This window comes from Leopardus geoffroyi, chromosome D1 (genome assembly GCF_018350155.1).
Source record: "Leopardus geoffroyi isolate Oge1 chromosome D1, O.geoffroyi_Oge1_pat1.0, whole genome shotgun sequence".
In the NCBI taxonomy this organism is placed as follows: domain Eukaryota; kingdom Metazoa; phylum Chordata; class Mammalia; order Carnivora; family Felidae; genus Leopardus; species Leopardus geoffroyi.
In genome coordinates, this window is record NC_059329.1 from 112,225,425 (window position 1) to 112,247,808 (window position 22,384).

Sequence of the window (22,384 nt, forward strand, 5' to 3'; positions counted from 1 at the left end):
GAGAGAACCTCAAGCAGGCTTCCCAGCACGGAGCCCTACGCGGGGCTTGATCCCACGACCCCTGGATCATGACCTGAGCCGAAACCAAGAGTGGGACCCTCAACCGACTGAGCCGCCCAGGTGCCCCGGATGAGGGCCCCTCTTGCACTCTGCTGGCCCAGCCTTCTGCGGCCACGACCGGGCAGCCGTCCAGAGGTCACCAGGGCACGGACGCGACCTGCCTTTGCTCTGCGAGAGGCCAGCAGGCGTGCAAGGCCGCGCTGCTCCTGGGCAGAATGTGCACCCCGACGGGGCCTTTCTCCCGAGTCAGGAGGTTTATTGCTTTGAAGACGTCCTGGGATGACGTCCTAGGGACGCGGACCGGTTGGTGCCCTGGGGCAGCCCGAACAAATGACCACGGATTGAGTCTCACGGTTTGGGGGACCAGATGTCCAAAATCCAGGATTCGGCAGGGCTGTGCTCCCTCTGAAGGTTTCAAGCGCAGGGTCCTTCCTGCCTCTGTCAGCTTAGGGCCCCCCCCCCCCCGGCATCCCTGGGCTGTGGCCGCGCCCCTCCAGCTTCCGCTGGGCCGCCTTCCGTGTGTCTCCTTTGCTTGTAAGGGCCTGCCCTCCCGCGCTGTGACCACATCTTAACTTGAGCGCACTTATACCCAAATAAGCTCCCGTTCTGAGATTCTGGGGTTAGGACGTGGACGTCTCTTTGGGGGGACGCCACCCACCCACTGCAACAGCTGAGGCTGCGCTGGAGCGGGCATCTCAGGGGTGGCGCGGTGCCCCCGGTGGGCAGGAGAGGTGTGGCTCGTGGTCGGGGGCAGATCGGGGCAGGTGGTCTGGAGGGCGGGGTCCGGCCTCGGGCAGGTTGTCCGGCTGCAGGGCCTGGAGACGCACAGGAATGCTGGGGGGGGGGGGGGGGTCCCGTAGGGATGCTCACTCCGGCTCAGCAGGCCGGGGGCGGGCCTGATCGGCGTCTCCAACCAGCTCCCAGGGTGCACGGTGGCCGAGGAGCCCGGAATGTACTTGGAGTTGTGAGGAGCTGCAGGCCTTTTCCTCCATGAGCCAGCAGAAGCATCCCCCGAGATGGGCCCCCCAGTGTCCACGCGAGCCCCCCGCCGTGCACTGTTCAGTCCCCCAGAGGCAGCCCCAGACAGAGACCCCAGCAGTGGCTATGCTGGGCCGAGGGCGCACGGGGCACGGGAGACACGCTGTCCCTCACACCCCGCCCCCCACCCCGGGTACGGGACAGGAAAGGTGAAGCCTGTGGCCGGGGGTCCCCCATCTTTCCCCTCCGCACTGCCCTCCCCCAGGCGCCGTAGGCTCCGAGGAACCCCATTTGAAAACCACGTCCCAGACGCCTGGAAGGGAGAGACCCCGGGGCGGACAGGCCTCGGTGCTGCGATCCGGAGGGTGGCCCCACACGTCCGTTTTGGACACGAGGTCCAGGAGGGCGCCCGTGTCAGAGGCCCCAGGACGGCATGACAGGAAGTGGCGGGAAGGGAGGGCGGTGTCCGCCCCCTCCCCACCCACCGCAGCGGGGCCAGCGTCCGGGCTTCCCACCAAACGGAGGACAACGTTTCCTTGCCACTGAAACCCGTCAGCATTTTTCAAGTCTGGCCTCAAAGCCTGCCGGACATTATTTATGTCCGCGGGTCACTGCCGAGAAGGCCACGCGCTCAAGTCCCGGCTGTGTGTGCTGGGGTGGCTGGGGCCCATCCTGCCCCGGGGTTGAACTTGACCCTGGTTTTGGTAGAGCTGTGGAGGCCACGGACGCAGGAACCCTGTCACGTCTGTTTGCTTTCATGCTGCTGACGGGGGCTCACCTCTGCACCCAGGCCGGCCGGCCGGCGCTTCTCGGCCTGCCTGCCCCGGAGCTGACGTGGCCCCCGAGGCAAGGGTTTCCCATCTTTGTTAGCGTGGATGTTGCTTTTCAGAAGCGAGTCAGGAGGAGTGGCTGCTGTTTCCAGAAGAGCTTCGGGAGTGCGGCGGGGAGGTCGGCCTCCGAGCTCCCAGTGAGGTTCAGACCCGCTCGGCCAGGGCAGCCGGGGGGCTTCTCCTCTCTGGGCCTCAGTTTTCCCGCCTGTGAAATGGGGACGATGGCCCTTCCCTCCTCGCTGAGTGCTGGGGGGGAAGGCTGGAAAGCAAACAGCTCCTTGCCCACAGCCCCCCGGGACCCCTCCCGCCCGACGGGAATCAGAAGGCATATCTGGGCAGGGCAGGGTCCTCTGGTGCGTGGGGACCCCTCGTGCACCACACTGACACGAGGTGACCATGGCTGGTGGTGGGAAGGGTTGCCGTGGTCCCGGGAGAGAGAGGTGGGGGGGACAGAGGATCCCAAGCAGGCTCTGAGCTGTCAGCACAGAGCCCGACGCGGGGCTCGAACCCATGCGCCGTGAGATCGTGACCGGAGCCGAAGTCGGACGCTTCTCCGACTCCTCTGACCCTCCCCTTGCAGGCAGGGAGGATCTTCAAACACGTTTGCTGAGCGTTAGGGCTCCTTACGACACATTTTTGTTTCTGGAAGTTCTGCTGGGTTCTTTCCCAAATTGGCTGTGTCACTTTTTCCGTGGTTTCCTGTCCTTCGCGGGACCTTTCTGACTTGACGTTTATTTCTTTGAACGAGGTAAACGTGGCTGCTTTGTGATCCATGTAACCCTTTCTGTGTCCCCTGGGGGGGGGGGGCGGGGGAGAGGGGGCCCTGTGCACGTTCTCCCCGGCCGCCTCTCATCCTGGCGCCTGGCCCTCTCACCCGCCGGCCCCTGCCCTTTACATGCCCGGGGGTCCCCAAGGCCTGGGAGGAAGGGGCCCTCGTCCCGAGAGGCTTGGGGCTTGTCTGCATCACCCATCTGAGGGCATTACAGCTGGAACCACCTTGAACCAAGGTCACAGGCTGAGGTCCCCGGATGCACTGGATCCGAGGAGTTTGGGGGCCAGGACTTTTCAGGGCGATCTCCGCCTCCTCCCTTCCCCCTTCTCCTGCTCTGCCCGGCACCACGACCGCCTTCCCTGCAATTGCCCGTGTGTGGAGGGGGAGGGCCCTTCCTGGGGGTCTCCAGGGGTGTCCAGCTCCCTAGGGGGTGGGCCTGGGGCACCCTGGGAACGGCCCAGCCTTGGTCAGCGTTCTGAGCCCACCAGTGCCCTGCTCTTACCCCTTGAGCTCCTTTGAGGCTGTGACGTTCATTTTATTTACTGTTTTGCCTTTCACAGAACAAGGGCCGCGAAAGACTATTTTTGGTGATTTATTTATCACTTATTCCCTCAGCACACCAGGCCTGGGGGCAGAGCCCGTGGCAGGGACTGGGGGGTACAGATGCCCCCCGCCCTGTCCTCGCTCCCGTTCTCGGCCTCCCCCCGGCTCACCTGAGCCTTGACTCTGGCGACAGCGGTGTGATGGTGTAGGAGGCGTGACTGCCTCCGTGCACGACGTGACCGCTCCTCCTGGACATGGTCGGCAGAGACTGTGACGCGGGGAATGCCCGTTAGCGGACCACACGCCTGGCGACGGAGGGTGACTCCGGGACGCCATGTGGGTGGGGGGCAGGTGTGAACCCATCAGGGTCGAGCTGCCCCGAGCCAGGGCACGGCGGTACCTGCCAGCGGGTCGGGGAGGGGGCCGCCCCAGGCTGCGCCCAGCGGGTGCTCGGCAGGGGTGGCCTCGCCCTCCTCCCCCCGGCCCACTCGGCGAGCGTCATCGGGCACCTGCTCCAGGGACCCAGGGCACCAGGCACCCTCTCCATCCCTAGGATCAGGGGATCCGTGGTCAGCCAAACGGACATCTCTGGCCCAGAACCAGTGTTCCAGGTCACATCCGTGCGGGACACTGGTGCCGACCAGAAGAGCAGACAGACACCCGTGCCGCGGAAAATGGCGCCTGGCGGAACACGCGGCACCGGGCGTCGCGGGCCACGAAAACCTATTTGTGGCAGAGAACGGGACCCCTCCCCGAGGGCGGGCCCGGCACTCCGAGGGCAGGGTCTGGAGGGGGCCTGTGCCAGGTGGGCGTCGCGAGGTCCTCGTCGGGAGCTGAGGCCCGGGTGGTGGTCGGGGGTCCGGCCTGAGCCCCTCCTGGGCTTCCCCTTCCGGACTGAGCTCAGGCGTCCCTGCTGGGGACAGCAGAGCCAGCGCCCGTGGAGCCGGGGCAGGGTCAGCACACAGGGCGGGAGCTGCCGCGGAGACCTTCCTGGTGCCACCAGCACCCTGGGGACCCTCAGTTCCCTCAGTCAGGACCCCGCGGCAGCCAGAAAGGTGCCTGCGGGGCGTGAAGCGGCCTGGAGGCCAGAGGGGGGCGAGGAGACAGTGCTGCCCGGAGCGCCCTGGGGAGCCAAGGGCAACCAGAAACCGCCCATGCCTGGTCCTTGCCGCCGAGAACCTTCCAGCAATCCCCGAGCCCTCAGCTGCCGGAGGAGGCCGCGACCAGATGGCGGCCGTGGGGACGTGGGGGGAGCCCTTGCGGCGCTCAACCTCCGCGAGTCCCCTGTGGGGATGTTATTTTGTTTGGTTTGTGACTTTCTGCTTCCTTCTGAAAGGAAAGTGCTGGAAACAGTTCTGGCGAGGTCACAGTTTTTGCGAGTTTGGCTCAGAACAGAGACTTGAACGTGCTTAGTTTGCGCCCGGAGAGCTCCTGGCCAGGTGGGCATGTCCTCGGCTTGGGCGCCGGGGGCCCTGCCCCTGCCCCTGCCCCTGCCCCTGCCCAGGACAGCGCCAGGGGCCTGCGGGCGCTCCCGCCCCTCGCTGCTCCGGGCATCCGGCTGGGGAAACGGGGACCCGGCCCTCTCGCGCTTTCTTCCCGCTGGGGGCGGACTGCGGTCAGGCCGGGCACCACGTCCGAGAACATCCCGCATGTGTTTTGTCCGAACTGGTCCCACGGCCCCTTTCCCAAATCCCGCCAGATGTTTCCTGGGAGAGACCTCGTTGCTCACGTAAACAGAGGACAGTGCTTTCCCGGGCAGGCCGGCCACAGGCACCAGCTCCTTCGTCGTCATCCGCACAAATCTCCGTGGGACTCTGGAGGGTGGATTTCGGGTCTTTGTGGGTGGGTGAGTAGTGCCCGGAAATAGACCCGGGTCTGTGACACGGGAAGACAGCCTCCTGCTGCGTGTGGGCTGTTGACGGTCACTCATCCCCGCCCCGGGTGCCCCGCGGGGTCAGCCTGTGTCCGTGAGTCACCGGGACCCGGGGCCCTGCGGCCTCTCAGATCTCGGTGCCCGCCGGGGCTTCCCGGGCTTGCTGGCCAAGGGCGCCCGTGCACGTTAGCCGCATGGCCTCGGCTGCCCCGTGGCCAGGGGGAGGCGTTCCTGAGCAGAAGTAACAGAGTGACCTCTCCTGCCCGCCGGGGGGGCTGGGTGGGGACGCCAGGGGCACCAGGGACTGCCCTGAGGATGCGGCAAGTCTTACGCTGCAGAGATTTGCAGATGGGGAAACGGGCTCAGAGAGGTTGAATCACTCGCCAGAGACACACAGGGTTGGGCAGGGTGCTGACTCGGGCCACCCAACCTCAGGACCTTATCCGGTGCCTGCCGGGCCCGCCGGCCCTGGAGGAGGATGGGGGCTCCGCGCCCCAGAGCCCCCTGCGCTGGGTACGGCACTCCGGGGCCCCTGAGGCCCTCACCCGTCGGGCCTCTGTCCCGAGCACCCTGGTCCTGGCTGGTCCCTCTGAGGCAACTTCAGGCCCCAGCTCCTGGGCCCGGGCTTCTTGGAAGCTCCTCTGACCACGTAGACAGGCTCCCTGCACAAAGCCCTGCGGGGCTCAGAGCTGCAGCTGTACGACCCGCGTGGCGGGCTGAACGGTGGCCCCCAAAGCTGCGTCCACCTGGCACCTGCAAATGTGACTTTGCTTGGAAGAAAGGTCTTTGTGGATGGAGTTCAGGGTCTCTGGGCAAGACGACCCGGGATTTAGGGCGGGCCCTCCGTCCAATGACAGGTGTCCTTAGAAGAGAAAGGAGGGGTTTGAAACGTAGAGGCACACAGGTGAGGCCACGTGGTGGCGGAGGCGGGGGCTGGAGGGACGCCTGGAGCCCCCAGCGGCTGGAAGAGCCAGGCAGGACCTTCCCGCTCGAGCCTCCAGGCGGACTGTGGCCGCGAGGGCAGCTCGGTTTAGACTTCCGGCCCCGGAGCCGTGAGAGAACGAATCCGCGTCGTTTTAAGCCGCGCGGTGCGTGTCGTGAGCCTGCACGGGGTCCCCAGCTCCCAGACGAGGACGGCAGTGAGGCCCAGCCCCACCCCCCAGGCTTGTGTTCGGGCCGAGTCCATGCACGCCCGTGCGCCAAGCGGGTCTCAGCACCGTCACGGTCGTTCCTCCTGTGTCTGGCTTTCGTCCCCTCACTGGACGAGCACGTGTGGGGCAGTGGGGCCGGGAGGCCGAGGCCCCTGAGCGGGACCGGCCCTCGTGCTGGGGCAGCGCAGAGGAGGCATGTGAGGTGGCACTGAGGCCAGGGTCCCGGACAGGACGACTCCCCTGGCCCCCGAGGGGAGTGGGGGCTCTGGCAGAGGAGGGGCGGGCTGGGATTCCGCCAGAGGGCATTTGCCCCCCTCTCTTGGGGTGGGGAGGAAGCCCCAGTTGGGGCTCGGCGTCGGGGAGGGCCCCCTTCCCCGGGCCGGGTGCAGGTGGGGTCCGCCTGTCACTCTCTGTGCCAACCTGGAGGCTTTGCCTCCCGCCGCCCAGCTGCCCGCGTTCTCCTGGGTTCCTGTGAATTTCGGCTTCGCGGGCTGGTGGGCGGGTGTATTTGGCCCACGGAGGATGTTCCTCTTAGCATCCCTCCCCACGTGACTTTGGCCCCATTGTTCCTCCCCCCCGGACCTGCAACGAAGCCACGCGCTGTGCCCACTCCCGGGCTGGGGACGCGACACAGAGCCTGGGCCCGAGTCTGGGTGCCGGGCTCACGTGGGCGACACCCTCCCTTCCACAGCCTGGGCCCCTTTAGCCAAGACTCCCGGTCGATCCCCTTACGCCTCAGGACCGTGAAAGGAAAGCCGGGCGGGACCTCTGTCTGGGGCAGCCCGGCCTTCAAGCCCGGGGCGGGGGGACGCCTCGAGGAGTCGGGTGGGCTGCAGGCCCCTCTGCCGTAGGCGCCTCTGGCTTGGAGCCACCAAGGGAATCGAGACCCAGAATTCAGGGGCTCGGAGACAGGTTGAGGGGTGTCGGAGGCTTCACGTGTCTCACCCGCCGGGGGGGGGGGGGCGGCGGTGGCCCGGGGGGGGGGGCGGCGGTGGCCCAGGTGAGATCTCGGACGCGGCCGCCGCGGAGGATCTCCGCAGTGTGGGCGTCGCCGTGCTGCGCGGGGACCCCAGAGCCCGGCTTCCTTTAACGCCAGCTTGTAGGCTCTGACCCACCTCCCTTGGCAGCCAGCGGTCGATTCTCCGCTTCTGTGAAACCCGCCGTCGAAGATCCCGCGTGTCGGGGGTCCCCACGGGGTGTTTTCTTTCTCCGCCTTGTCTCCTGGAGCAGAAGGCACAGGTCCGCCCACGCTGTGGCAGATGGCGGGATTTCTGCCACGTCGTGGCCGGTGATCCTCCTTTGTGTGCACACACCGCGTCTTCTGCCCGCTCGTCCATCTTTGGACGCGGCGGTTCCCCTGTCTTGGCCGGCGTGAAGGGCGCTCGTGAGGGTGGGATGCACGTATCTTTCCAAGGTCCAGGCTTTTTCCCTTTGGGTATGCAGCCGGGGCCGGGGGGCGGGGGCGTTGAGGCACCGTGTGCTGCTTTTATTCTGGGGAGAGGCGGGGCCGTGACTCTACTCGCCGAGCCCCGTGTTCCCCCCGTGAAGGGCCGTGGTGTCCACGCTGATAAAGCCCCTGGCCGTGCAGCTCCCGGCCGGCCAGTCCCCGTAGCCCTGGGCCGTTCCTCGCTGTCCCTCAGACCCGCTGGCCCAGGGGGAAGCGACTCCCCCTCCAAGCTCTCAGAAGTTTTGGGGGTGCCAGGCTCCAACAGGCCCGCCCTCGAGCCCCTGTACCGGGCTGTCCGCTCACGTGAGTGTGGAGGCAGGGGCCGCAGAGGGACTGCAGGGGTCTGCTGGGCACAGGTGGAGGCGTGCCCTGGCCCCACGGAGGGAAGACATCCAGCCGGGGGGTGGGGACGCCTCCACTTTGCCCGTCCCTGCTCGGGGACACCAGGCGGCTCGTGTATCCCCCGGGTCCAACGGGCCCAAGCTCCCTTGTGAAAGGTCCTCTTTTGCGGCCCTGCCGCTTGGAGTCCCTGAAAATGCCCCAGGTGTCCCGGAGTCCGGGACCCCGGTCCAGGCCCTTCTGGCTGCCGGGCGCCCTGCAGGGGTGGGGGGCCAGGAGGAGTGAGCGAGCACCCCAGCAGCCGCGGTCGTGCCCCCGGGGGAAGACGGTCCCCGATCCCGGGGCTCTCCGCGCTGACCGAGCACTTCTCTCCTCCCTAGACTAAAATTCACGGGGTCGGATTTGTAAAAATCCACGCGCCCTGGAACGTGCTGTGCAGAGAAGCCGAGTTTTTGAAACTGAAGATGCCGACGAAGAAGGTTGGTGCTGACGTTCCTGCCCCGAGGTCTGAGTGTTGCAGGGGCACGTGGCGGGGGAAATGCCACCCGGGGGGAGGGGGTCGGGATGGGGGGGGGGGGGTTCCTCGGCTGTGGTGAGAAGCCGAGCGAGGGCCGTGGGCTCCCGTGTCCTGACTGTGGGGGGTGCGGGGCGGCCCCGGGGGGCCCTTTAGAGACCCCAGACCAAACCCCAGCAAGAGATTGGCGTGAGCAGAGGGGTCAGAGGAACCTGCTATAAACACAAACACAGGCTTCTCGGTCTTGCTTTTCCTGCTTGCGGTGTTTCGGCTAATTCATCAGACTCCTCTTAATTATGTTTCCTAGCTTGCTGGGATTTTTCTTTGTCATCTCTAAAAACTTCCGGCCGGGAATCGGCCTGACAGCGTGTTCCTGAAGCTTAGCGAGGCGTCCCTGTTTACCTTCGCGTGCAGAGAGGGAGGCAGGAAGCGAAGCTGTCCTCGGGCGTAAATCAGCCCCCGGCTTCTCGGGTCCACTGAGACCGTCTGGGTTACCTCTTTTGAAATGAAGGAAAGGCCACAGGCAGGTTTTCTGGAGGGTGTGTGCTTTCGGGGCTCTCCTCGGACTCCGCCGGGCCCGCTGGGTTTGTCTGGAAAGCAGGCGTGGAGGGAGCCTCCTGGCCCATCCCGGAGCTCTGTTCCCAGGACCTGCCATCTCGGTGGGGAGGGACAGTTCTGTGACCTTCTGAGAACAGACTGCGAGGGTCACGGCTCAGCAGATGACGCAGACTCCCCCTTCCCGGTCTGCTCTGCAGCTGTATCACATTAACGAGACCCGTGGCCTCCTGAAAAAGATCAACTCCGTGCTCCAGAAAATCACGGACCCCATCCAGCCCAAGGTGGCAGGGCACAGACCCCAGACCACAAAGAGACTGTCCTACCCCTTCTCCCGGGAGAAGCAGCACCTGTAAGTGGGGAAACACCCCTCCCCCCGCCCGCTCGCCCCTTCCCAGAGGGCCCTGCCGGGTGGCCCCCGCAGCATGGTGGGTGACCTGACAGACGCAGGTTGTAGGACAGTCCCCTGGGGCCGAAGGAAGCTCCCCGTCACCCAAGGCTGTGGGAGTTTCGGCCCCAGAAGCACGTCCTCCTAAGAGCCTATGGTTCTCAAGCACAGAAGAGGTTCAAGAGTGCTTTCCAAGGTCACCGTCCATGGAGGAGTTGCGAGGCGAAGAGTCTTGTCCTTCTGCCGGGGGACACTTAGGACAAATCGGGTGGGCTCGAGTGAGAGCATGCTTGCACCTTGGCCCGAAGCCCCAAAGCGGTGATCTGGGCACCTCCTCCCTCCCGCCCCGCTCCGTCCCTCTCCGTCCCTCTCGGGACGTGTTCCAGTGGGAGGGTCCGGTTGACCGTGCCTCCTGAAGGCTGCCGAGCTCCATCCGGGAGGCAGGAGCTGAAAAGCAGCCCCAGCTGGAGTCCTGACGCCCCAGGGACTCGCGGCCAGCAGGCTTGCCTGGCACCTGTCCTGGAACCTTCCCTCCTACTCGGCTCCCGGGGGGCAGCGGGGCATAGCCCCCTGGGTCGCTGGTGGCTGCGGCTTCCGTGGGGCCTCGCAGGACACAGCTGGAGTGTGAGCAGTGGTGGGAACAGAGAGGGCTCGGGCTCTGGGCCCAGTGGGACGTGGATTTCAAGCTCGGGGCGGGGGCGGGGGCGTCACCAAGATGCCACTGGTCTCCCGGGGCGTGGAGAACTGTTTCTCGGTTCAGAACTGGGGCTCCTGCTCGGGCAGATGTATTAGTCACAGGGCAAGGACCACGTGCTGCACTCCGCTGTATTTCTCGATCCTGCCAGGGATAGGAAGTTTTTAAAAAGTGGCCCCCAGCCCAGCTCTTTCCAGGAGGGGGGCTCCAGGACGGGGGCGCCCCGGGTTTTGAGGGAGATGCCCTCCTCCTAGGACCCCACCCCCACCCCACGCCCCAGCCTCCCTCGGCTCTGCCCTGGCTGACACCCTTGGCCAAGCCCAGCTTGCTTGCAGGCTCCATGGGGACAAAGCCACCCTCCCCGGCTGTACCCTGAGTGCCTGGGGGAGCGGGTAACACATCCCAGAGACATTGCTCTGCCCTCAGGAAACTTCAGGAAAGCTCTGTGGGGGCCAAGACCTCAGGGCTAAAAACCATTTGTAAAGAACAGGGAGACTGCCATAGATACTAGACTTGTCTGACGGTGGGTTGGCATCATCGGTTGAAGCAGAGACTGGGGGTGTCGTCAGAAGGAAGCAGATCCTTAGGAGGGAGGCGTGGGTGTGCGGGCCTCCCGGAGGGGGGCAGAGGGACGAAACGGACCGTTCCAGACGCCCAGGGCTGGCTCACCCCTGGCGTTCGAAGGGAGCTTGCCCAATTTCACGGTCACGGCTCCTGGGGACGGCGTGGCCTCCCAGGGCCTTGGAAACCGGGAGAGCCGCGACCCCAGCGAACTGTGTGTCTGTTTCTGCCCAATGTTTCAACAGATTTGACCTGTCTGACAAGGATTCCTTTTTCGACAGCAAAACCCGGAGCACGATAGTAAGTATTGCCGTGGGAACCACTGGCTCACCAGCAGGGGGGCCCCGGGGACACACGGGTGATGATTCCATTTCGGCAGAACGCCTCGGGGGGAGGGCCGCTCTAATTGCCTGCGACAGCAATAATTAGAATAATGAGACGGAGAGGCTTCAGGGGCCCAGGGGGAGCCCCCGCCCCTCCTCGGGAGGAGGAGAGCCTCTAGACCCCTCGGCGTCTCTCCCCCGCCTCCCTGCCCTTGCCCTTAGTGGAGATCGTGGGGCCCCAGGCCCGGAGGGTTCCAGGCAGGCAGTCCCAGCAGGAGCGACGGCAGGGGGGGCAAAGCTGTGCGGGCCGGGGTAGATTGCGGGGGCTGTGCCAGAGGAATGCGCTGCAGTTGGAGATCTGACCAGGCCACCCTGCCCTCTTCAAGGTATCGGTTTAATGTTTATGCATCAGCCACCGGCTTGTCTGCCAGCCAGGCTGGGCCACGCACGGCTCGGGACCTGACTTTCCTCTACACCAGAAATGAACCTCGCAGCCAGGCCACCGCCGCTGCCTCCCCTGCCCAGAAAGCCCAGCCTGGAGGGGAGACGTGCAGGGCTGGGGGGCGGGGGGAGCAGCCATTGGCCTTGAACAGATAACTGCCGGGTTAACTGATTGAAGATAACTGCTCGAACAGCAGGTGGCCGGGCGCGGGACAGCGGTGCCGGTCGCGTTGGCGAGGGTGGCTCGGGAAGGCAGATCTGGGTGCCATCCGCCCTCGGTCCCCTCCCAGCCTTGTGACCTCAGGAGACACCGAGCCTGTGTCAGAACGAGGATGATTCTGGCTTCCTGCTCGAAGGGCGGTGGTTCACCTCCACGCGGGGTGACCTGGGCACAGCATGATTTTCACTCAGCGTGTTACTGATTGATCCTGGCAATGAAGTCTCATTACAATAAACGAGAAGGAACTCGTTTATGCAAGGACATCGGCCCTCTGGCATAGCTGGGGGCCGCCACGTAGCCATCAGGGGTGCGTCTCCCTCCGACTTCGAGCACGGGAGAGGAGGAGGACCAGCCACGGTTCTTTGTCACCATGAAATGGGCGAGAGTCGGGACGGCCAGCTAGGGAGACTGAGTCACGTGTCGGCTTCAGTATGTGCGCGTGCCCCCGCTTTTTGCATGATCTGGGGTTGCCAGGATGCCCCCAGAAGTACAGGGCAGCGTGCAAATTCGTGAATTCACACTGCTGAGGAAGGGGGAACATAGGTGAACGGAGAGCTCTAGACCCCATCTCATTAGGGGTCTCTGTAATAGAGCTCCGCCCCTGACCCCCAGGTCACAGGTGCTAAATACTGACGGAACGGCCCATTTTACCTCCAGGCTGGGGGTGGCCTCTCCCAGAGACCTCGAAGGCCAGTTTGTAAACCGCCAGCCCCCAGAGAAACTGGCCGTCCAGAACTTTGCCCTTGGTTAGTCCGGCCCCATGGTCTTTGAGACCTGACGGTCTCCAGCGTTGGGGGAAGGTCATTCTAGGCAAAGGTATGGCGGTCAACAGCCCCTCCCGCCTTCCTCCCACCCCCCGTGCTCCTGGCATCAGGGTCGCCCAGTGTGCACGTGGGTAGGAGTCAGGATCAGCAGGAAAGGCCAGACGTGTCAAATCTTGGGACTCGGGCTTTCAGCCTCTGGCACTAGGGAGCCACAGAAGGCTGCAGAGCAAGGTTTGGGTTGTGATCAGGTCTGTCCTTAGAAAGATGACAGCCAGTGGAGGCGGATGTGGTTATGAGGGGGGCCGTGACCCCAGATGGATGGGGAGGAGGTACTTAGGGGAGAATCGGCGAGGTCAGGACGGGGCCACCAGTTAGATTCGGGAGGTGACAGGGAGGGGGCCACCCTGAGTGGTTTGTTCATGTATCCATGGGTGGTGTGGGAGCACCTGGTGTGTGCCCAGCACCGGCGGGAGGAGAGAGGCGACAGGCACATCTTTGGCAGGTGGCAGGGAGCACCCCGGGACAAGAGCAGAGTGAGGAGGCAGAGCAACAGAGTGGCAGTTGCCCCGTAGCCTCAGGTCTCCGGCCACAAGTGCTTCTGGCAGAAGGAACAGTGACAGCGAAGGGCCTGGGCCTCGGGAGAGGGTTTGCTGAGGCCAGGTTGCTGGGCCGGGGCTGGGACAGGTGGGGACGCAGGACAGGGGTGAACGGAGCAGGGCCTGGGGGCGGCCGGCAGCCGTGGGAGAGCCCTGTGCGCCCCCGCTCTCACTTCTGTGGCCTCGGGCCGGTCATTTCAGCCCATTTTGCAGGTGGGGAAACTGAGGCACGGGGTGGTGAGGTAGTTTGCCCTTCACATCTACACGTGAAGCCAGGCCCAGACCCGGGCAGGCTCCCAAGCCTGGGCTCTCGAGGCCACCGGGTGAAACCTTTCGTTAGTGAAGACAGCCCAGAGCTGGGCTGGTGCGGGACCTTCCAGACGGCCTCCGCCGGGCACCCCACGCCCTGCTGCCTCGTGACGCACGGTGGCATGGAACCCCGAGACCTGCCCCCGCCTCGGGCTTCTAGAAGATCCAGGGCTACACCCGGGAGGGGTGCTGTTGCTTGGGTCCCTGTGGCTCCGAATGCCAACTCCCTTCCCAGCCCAAAGGGAGGACGGCCCGTCCCCCAGGGCGCCGGGGACAACCCTCAACCCTGAACAGCACCACACAGCCGGTGCCTCCACGGAGGGAAGCGCGACACGGGACCCCTCGGTCACACGCATCCCTGAGAACGCCACGCCCTTGGCCCTGTTCTTGTGCACCCTCACGAAGGCTGCCGTCGGTCCTCAGAGAGCGGTGGGGGGGTCGTTGCCCGTAACGCTCGGCCACGTCCCTCTTGAGCCACCGCCTGGCAGGTTCTGCGTGCCGTTGCCGCCTGGATGACCGTCTGCCCCTCCCTCTTGTCTCTGCAACAGGTCTATGAAATCCTGAAAAGAACGACATGTACCAAGGCCAAGTACAGCATGGGTGAGGACATTGCTGGGGCCTGAGCTCAGCGCTCCCCTCCCCGGGCTAATCTTGCCTCCATCGTCTCCGTGGGGGGCGGGCTGCCGGGTTGGGGGTTTTGAGCGTGTTTTGGTTTCAGCTGGTCTAACCGTTTCCGACGGGAGGGCCGCTCTGGGACCGCGGGGCCCGGTGCTCAGGATGCCTTCTCTCTGCTCGAGGCTTCCGTGGTGCCGTTCGGAGCCTCCCGCTGGCCTCTGGACGCAACAGGGGTGGCCGAGGCCCTGTCCCCTGCCATTGACCTTCACGGTCCAGCGGGAAGTAGGATTCCGGCCGGGGGCGGAAGGCACCCCACCAGGGACCCACATGGCCCCACACCAAGCCTCGCCGGAAGGCGCGTGCTTGACATGCGCCCCAGGTTCCGAACCTGCCGCGGAACCAGCCCGGCTGGGCGCCTCGGGTGCCGGTTTATAGGACACCTCAAGGCACAGATGCAGACGTTTCCTGACCGAGGTGTGCAGAGTTGAACCCCCGGCCCCACCCCAGCGCAGGCCCCTTGCTCGCAGCGGCAGGCTGAGGTCCCCAGAACGAGAGACTTCGGAGCCAAGGAACGTCCTTGCCTGGTGCTCCCCCTTCTCCTTAAGCTGTCCTTCGCCCCGCTGAGAGCTGTGTGCACAACGCCCTCCAGGGGTACAGGGCAGTGCTGGCTGGCACAGAGACTGCCAGGACAGGGAACCCTCGCACACGTGGCTTCCCGCAGAGGGGAGAGTACCGCCGGAAGCAAGCGGAGAGCAGGAGCGTGGGGGCTTGCTGGGGGACGGTCCAGGATGCAGGGAGGGAAGGCCGGACCCTCCGGAGTCAGAGGGAGGGGAGGCCGGGCCCTCCGGAGTCCGAGGGAGGGGAGGCCGGGCCCTCCGGAGTCCGAGGGAGGGGAGGCCGGGCCCTCCGGGCTGACGTGTCCTGCTGGGATGCCCGATGGCCAGTCACGGGGACTCCTTCTGGGCCTGGAGTCTCTAAGCCCGTGTCCTAAGTCCGTGGGAGCGGGGGCCCCTTCGCGGGTCAAGGAGGAGCCCAGGAGACCTGTCCCCGGAGGCCCAGCCCACCTCGGGGGGAACAGGAGCTTCCACGGTGGCCCGGGTCACCAAAAATGGGAGAAAGTGTGGCTGCCATCCCTGCACTGTGTCCCAGACCTCAGTCTGCCTGTCGGGTCCCTGTCGGGTCCCTTCCAGCACAAACCTGCGTGGTTGCTACGAAGGTCTGTAGGCGGTCCCGGGCCTGGGGGCTTCTCAGCTGGAGTTGATCTCTGTTCTGGGTCTTCCCCGGGGTGGACGTCTCTGAGTGTTCCTGTCGGTTCTCTGGCAAACCCGGTGGCAGAGCAGATAGGCGAGGGGTCCCTGCTGCAGCCCGTTTCACCTCGGTCCCTTGTCTGAAAGCCCTGCCGACCTCCGAGGTCACACATTCACCTTGCAGCGAGTAGTGATGGGTTCTGTTGCCCTCGGGGGATTTGCATTCTGGGGGACGAAATAGATAATAAATAATCAGAAAAGCCAGAACACCGTCTTGCTGCGGTCGGAAGGGATGCCAGGAGGACTTAGGACCAATGACCAGAAAGGCCTTTCGGAGATCTGAAGAAAATGAGGGGTCCAGACAGAGGGAGCAGTCTGTGCAAAGGCCCTGTGGCAACGCCACGTTGAGAGTGTTCTAGGAACAGTAAAGGGCCAATGAACCTGAATCAGACCCACGTCCGCTTTCATTACAGATGAATTCTCACGCAGGTGGGCGTTAGCCGTATGCTTCCGCCTCTCGCTGGCTTGGGTTTCCAAGCATCCCTCAGGCACCCCGAGCATTCCAGATCACTGACCGGAGAGGCGGTCTCTTTTTAAGTGGATTTCAGGAAGACACTTTCCCACCGGTTTCCCGTGGAGTAGTACAGGATGGGCCGGCCAGGCCACTGCAAACCCTGACCCACTGACCCCCTACAAAGCCCCTTCGGCCAGGCAGAGGGTTCTGTGACCAGGAAAGGGCTCCTGGAGACTCGTGTGCCGCGCCGGCCCCCGAGGATGTGCGCGAGATCAGAGTTCCGGCTCCCCGTGCGTGGCCGGCTCTGCCTTTCCGTCCACGGCACTGTCTCCAGGGGCGGGGCGCCGAATGCACACCTCCGGGCCCTGGGAGGTGCAGGTATGATGACTCTCGTGACACGCCCAGCACAGGGCCTGGGGCAGCCGTGGAGGCCCGGCCACCGCCCCTCCGAGCCCTTTCTCCCCCGAATGCAGCTTTGGTCCTTTCAGGCGTTTTCATGTAACTAATAGCCCGATGTACAAACAGGGCAAGGAGAGGGAAGAAAGAAGGACTCTGCCCTTTTAAGTAAGAGGCGAAAATGTAGTAAATACGGTAAGTGCCTCCGCCCCCACGCGGGGCCCACAGGCCTCCCCTCCGGCTTCTCCCAATCAACCTAAAATCTAATTGCAAATTGTATGTGTGTTTTCTGACACCATCAATTTTCCCGTCCGTATTTTTCTCGTGATTCAGCTTTGCTAACCACTTACAATCCACCTTTCTTGTCTGTAGACTGGCCCTCCGGCAGCTGTGGGTAGTTGGTGGATTGGCACGTTCGGGGAACCTCCTTCCTCCCAGATGGAACTTTCTCTCGGGGTGTCCTCTCTGTCTTCCTAATTCTGCCGATAGAGCATGTTTTTTACCGTCTCCTGGTCGAACCCGGGGAGGAAACGCCAGAAAGGCGGCCTGGCTCTGGGCAGCCAGGTGCAGTAGGCTTCGAGAAAATTCTCGGCGACTGAGTCAGTCCTGGGACTGTTCTGTTTGCAAAGAGAGAAGCAGGAGACAGACCTGGTCCCTAATCCTCGCTCTGCCTTTGTCTTTAAGGTATCACCAGCCTGCTGGCCAATGGCGTTTACTCGGCCGCCTACCCCCTGCACGATGTAAGTAACCTTGACGGAGTTTGCCCCTGCGTCATTGGCCGCCCCAAATCCCCGCGGGCCACACCCCCGGGGAGCTCTAATTATCCTGCGGTCTTGGCTTCCTGCTTTGGCTCTCCTGTAAATGTCAGCTGCACGCAGCCCTTCCCTGCTCCCCCGGTGGGGGCCTTGCTGTTATACCCCGAGCATCTCTTCTCGCAGAACGAGCCCACCGAGGCAGGGGCGTTTGTGGCCGACACCCTGTCCCAGTGGCCGGCTGGTCCTTGAGATGCTGCCCCTGCCTGGGTCTCCCCGGCCACCCCGCCCCCGCTCTGGCAGAACGACCCGGGCTCTGTGTGTGTCTGTTTCTGCAGAGCAAGTGGCCAGCTTCCTGAGCTGGATCTCCAAATCCCTCCGGTATCCCCCGACAAATATAGCCCATGGCCACGGCCGTGCATTGGCTTGGCTGGAGAGGGATGAGTCTCTTCTTGTTGTCTCTATGGAGACCGGGGCTAGGGTTCAGCAGGGTACTGGGAATGCACCGTGGGGCCCCAGCAGTGTGGGAAGCCCGGACAGAGGGCCTCTGGAACTTTCCAAACGTGCGTGGCTACGGGGACTGGGGGCCACGAGGCGGGAGCCGGACAGGGAGGCGGGGCCCCCAGAGTCTCGTCCTGGCCGCTCTCTTCCGCAGCCCTGAGCGGAGGCAGCCCCTGTCCTCTCGCTGAGCCTCAGTGTCCCCATCTGCAAGTGGGAGTGGTTCCCAGCAGTGTCAGAGGGAACACAGAAGCAGAAGGGCCTCCAGTGAAACGCTGGATCGGAGAAACCCAATCTCCGCGAGAGCAAAGGGCCGCCCCTCCCCCCCGCCCTGCCTGACCGCTGCCTCCAAGAGACACGCAGCTGCCAGCCTCGCGTCACTCCCTGTGGGGAGGTGGGGTCACCTGAGCCGCTTTGTGCCTTCGGGGATGCTGTCCCTTCTGTCTGCAAGCTCTTCTTGGCAGCCGCCCTCCCCGGGACAGACCATGCACCCAAAGCCTTCCTTCTCCCCCTCCTCCTGCCCCTGCCCCGTTGATGTCTCCCTGCTTCCCCCCATCCCCCTGGCTTCCAATGCTCCCTGTCCCACAGAGACACCGCCGTCTGCCTGCTGGTCCTCGCCCACGGGTCTCAGGACAGGCGCAGCACTCGGCACGTAGGTGCTCACCGAGCGCCGTGTTGATTTGGGTCGCGTGGGTCGGTTGCCTTGGCCGGCGACCTGTGGCGTGTTTCAAGGGCAGGGCTCAGACCTCCCGGGTCCTGGCCGGTGGTCCTGGCTGAAGGGGCCTCAATCACCGTCCTCGTCAGTGGGTGCTCACCCCGCTGGCTCCCGGAATACGGCCCCGCCCCGCAGCCCTGCGCCAGTTCACAAACTGCTGGGCCCTTGATCTCACCCCTGCTGAGATGCCAGGGCCTGTTCTGGGCCATCCAGACCTGTTTGGAGTCAGCCCTCTAAGGCTTGAAAGGGAAAGGGGAGACGTCAACATTTCTGGGCGCCCGTTGTACGCGGAGAGCTGTGTTTAGTGGGAGCTCTGTCTCCTTTGATCTGGTGCAGACGTGGAGACTCGGGCTGAATGACGTGCTCTGGGTCGCAACAGCTTCTGCGGGGGGAGCTGGGCCCAACGTTGAACCTCACACGGCAGTGGAGAGGCCCTCCGTGGGGGGCCCGCTCCCGCTTTACAGACGGGAAAACTGAGGCTGCAGTTGCCCAAGCAGCTTGTCCAGGGGCACACAGCCTCCAGCTCTACCCGCGGGGTTCTTTCCAGCCGGAGTAAGGACTCTGGGCGTCTTGAGGGACTACGGAATTTTACAGCGATGAATTTTCCCCACAATTGAAGGGCACCCACCCCCGTAGGTACCACAGCTGATGTTGGAACGTTTGGGGACATAAATCGCTCTGAACTGGTCCAAACGTACCCCGCATGCTCAAGCAGGGGGCGGGACCGTGAAGCCACACACCCAGGCTCAGGTGCCCGGCTCTTGGCCGCATGCTGGGTGGTCCTTGCTCCAAATCCGCCGTCGTCCTGCGTCACGGCTTGCTGCCCTCAGTGCGTCGCCCGCGGCATCGCCACCCCCTTGCAAGGCCTCGTTTACCGTGCTCATTCGTTCATCCGGTCATTCATTCCACAAGAATACCCATCAGGCAAGGCGCTGGATGCCACGGCAACCAGAGAGCCACTGTGAGAATGGTGTGTGGAGTAGGGGTCTGCCCTGAGCGAGACCCTAAGGAGGGCTCCTGGAATTCGTGCGTCAAATACAGGGACGGGACTAACATTTCAGGTGGCGGCTTGGCGGCCTCCCTCCTGGATGGCACCTGTCACCCTCGAGGTCCCGAATAGATGAGATGCTGCTGGAGTGTGTGGCTGTCTGGGCCATGGAGAGAAACACCCAGAAAGCCTCCGGGGTTGGGCTGGGGCGGGGGAGGGTGCCCTGAAGACTCAGGGGGAAACATTAATGACACTGGTCTCAGGGCACCTCTGTTCAGAGAGCGTGAGGCCAAGTGCTCCCTGCCTGGAGGGGGCGGGAGGGTCATAGAAGGATCTGGTGAATGCAGCAGGTACCCGGCAGACCTCCGGGAGGCCTCAGAGCTTCCTCCCGGCCATCTTCAAGTCCGCTTGGCCAGGCCAGCCCCGCGGGGGGCCACGCTCCCTCTGCTGCTTCCCCTGAGTCCCTGGTTCCAGCTGTTGATATGCTGGGCAGGCTTCTGACTTTCAGGTCCCCCCTCCCTGGCGTTGGATTTAAAGACTCGGAACCGGGTCCCAGCTTAGCAGTCTGTCCCGGAAAAGTCACCTTGCTTCTCTGAGCCTCAGCGTTACCAGTGTGAAATGCGAGTGTGGGGCTCACTGATCTGTCTTCAGTGACCGTGTAGCTTCCTGTCCTCCCAGCACTTGCAGGGCAAGGCACTGGGACTGTCCCGCCCGCGCCCCACCCCCCACCCCCCAACGGCCACGCAAAGCCCCTTTCTTGCATGCTGCTGGTTCCTAGCAAGTGGCCCTGGGTCCTTTCCGGGACGTGGCCTCTGTGACAGGGGGCGAGGGCAGGAGGGCTGCCCGGAGGAGGTGCCGGGCCAGGCCAGCCTTCCCTCTCCTGCGATGCGCCATCTGGCCTTCACTGTGTCTGCGAGCTCTGCAAGAGCTCGCGTTTGGACGCGGATTTGCGCTACTCGAAAGCTGCATCCGGTGGCGAGAGTTCTCTTTCCTCCTTTTGAACAGGGAGACTACGAAGGGGAAAACGTGGAGTTCAACGACAGAAAAGTAAGTGGACGTGGCGCGGACGCCGTGCTGCTCGGCCCTGGGGGCCCCGGGTGGGGCGGGGCTGCTCCGAGGCCCCCGCGGGAGCCCCCACGCCTGGGGGGAAGGCACTGAACCCTGCCCGCTGCCTTGCTCCCCTCCCGCTGATGCTGACAAGTGTCCGGGGCGCGTTGCGGGGGTTGCACAAAGGCAAGGGTGTGCCGTTCCACCTGGACCTTCCCCGCGGGCCCCCAAACCTGTATCTCACCCGGGTGTTCAGTCTGCCGCGCTCCCTGCGGACGCTGGGCCTGATCCTGCACGGCTCCTGGGTGAGGAAGTTTGGGCCCCGCTGTGGCCAGGCCCCCTCCGCACACCGGCGAGTCTGGTGGACGCGTTCAGCCGGTGTTTCTCAAGCTTATTCGGCCTGGAAGCCTTTCTCATGGAAAAGTTACTGTTCCTGGGGTCACACGTCGGGAGACACCGAGTATTCCTTTTATTCTTCAGTGTTCTCCCTGCTTCCCCCCCCCCCCCCCGCCACCGTGGCCCTTTCTCTTCCATCCCCCATGCTCCGGAAGGTTCTTCCCAGACGTCCAGCGCCCAAACCCATGCCTGGCGTCCAGCCTCCTCCCCGTGTCCACCGCAGCCCCTCCCGGTTCCCAACCCAATGCAAACTTCGTTCACCTCGGGGAACAGTCCTCGCCAGACCTGTGTTTGTCCCCCAAGAGCAGATCCTTCCGGAGGCAGTGGGTGGAGGTACTTCCCTGAGAACCTCACAATGGTGGCCTTGTCCCAAGTCTCGGGCTGGGAACCTCTGTGCGAGGAATGTTCTCCATTCCTGCCTCCCTCCAGCCCCCCGTACATGTTTTTAAACCTTTGGTACTGGATACAACTTGCCCGCCCGGGAATCCAGCTGAAGATACTATCTGATTTAGCTCAAAAATTACATATTTGGTTATTTTTAGTGGGACATCTGGCATTTGTCTGTGACCCTGTGACTTGCAGAACTCCCCCATTCGATCCCGTTGGAGAAGCACCGTCCCCTCCCCAGGCCTGCCTGCGCCAGCTCTGGCCTCAGAATTCCCCCCCCCACCTTCATCTTTTTGTGCCCCTGGGTCGCTTGTCTGATGCCCTTCCTCCACCTAGGGAAGCTTCCTCCTTGGGCCCCGGGGACCCCCTTCAGGCCTAATTCAGTCCTCCTGTGGCTTCTCCCCACTGCCTTCCTGTGCACCAGCCACGCTGGCCACCTCGCTAATCTGAGACTCCGCAGCCTGTGGCCACCTGGCACCAAAAGTGTCTCATTCAGTTACCTACTCGGGAGCTGCTTGGCATCACTGGGCACCAGGCCCAGCAAATGTGATTCCAGGTTTGTTCAGATCTATCTGTTCCTTCTGCTTAGAATGCTGTCCACCCTCCACTCCCCTCGCCCCCACTGAATTTAGCGTCCCAGCAGTGAGTACCAGGCCCGGCCCATGGGGGTAGTCTGGTAGTATTGGATGGACGGATGATGGGTGGATGGGGGGGTGAGTGGGTGGAGGGATGGAGGGATTGAGGGATGGGATGGATGATAGATGGATGGATGGTGGGTAGTTGGATGGATGATGGATGGGATGGAGGGATGGGTAGATGGATGGAGGGATGGATGGATGATGGATGGATGGATGATGGGTAGTTGGATGGATGGATGATGGATGGGTGGATGATGGGTAGTTGGATGAATGATGAGTAGTTGGATGGATGATGGGAAGTTGGATGGATGATGAATGGGATGGATGATGGGTAGTTGGATGGATGATGGATGGGTGGATGGATGATGGATAGTTGGATGATGGATGGGATGGAGGGATGGGTGGATGGATGATGGATGATGGATGGATGGATGATGGGTAGTTGGATGGATGATGGATGGGATGGAGGGATGGATGGATGATGGATGGGATGGATGATGGGTAGTTGGATGGATGTTGGGTAGTTGGATGGATGATGGATGGGATGGAGGGATGGGTAGATGGATGATGGATGGGTGGATGATGGGTAGTTGGATGAATGATGAGTAGTTGGATGGATGATGGGAAGTTGGATGGATGATGGATGGGAGGGAGGGAGGGATGGATGGTTGCATGGGTAGTTGGATGGATGATGGATGGGAGGGAGGGAGGGATGGATGGTTGCATGGGTAGTTGGATGGATGATGGATGGGAGGGAGGGGTGGGTAGATGGATGATGGATGGATGGATGGATGATGGATGGGTAGTTGGATGGATGATGGAAGGGAGGGAGG

General features: G+C 63.6%; 1 protein-coding gene across 14 annotated transcripts in view; it reads left to right on the forward strand.

Moving 5' to 3' along the window:
- The window catches only part of ANO1 (anoctamin 1), an 84,648-nt gene that overhangs the window by 10,738 nt on the left and 51,526 nt on the right, over window positions 1–22,384 (forward strand). For 10 of the 14 annotated variants that reach the window (XR_006714345.1, XM_045486236.1, XM_045486226.1 and 7 more), the window contains 7 exons: window positions 8,374–8,472; window positions 9,263–9,414; window positions 10,951–11,005; window positions 13,907–13,958; window positions 16,260–16,325; window positions 16,815–16,870; window positions 20,089–20,130. Coding sequence is in view for 13 of the 14 variants with exons in the window: in XM_045486236.1 (XP_045342192.1) it covers window positions 8,374–8,472; window positions 9,263–9,414; window positions 10,951–11,005; window positions 13,907–13,958; window positions 16,260–16,325; window positions 16,815–16,870; window positions 20,089–20,130 (522 nt within the window). In the remaining variant the exon portion in view is untranslated. The remainder of the gene's footprint in view (window positions 1–8,373; window positions 8,473–9,262; window positions 9,415–10,950; window positions 11,006–13,906; window positions 13,959–16,259; window positions 16,326–16,814; window positions 16,871–20,088; window positions 20,131–22,384) is intronic. The other 4 variants (XM_045486227.1, XM_045486232.1, XM_045486229.1 and 1 more) reach the window with 1 other exon arrangement.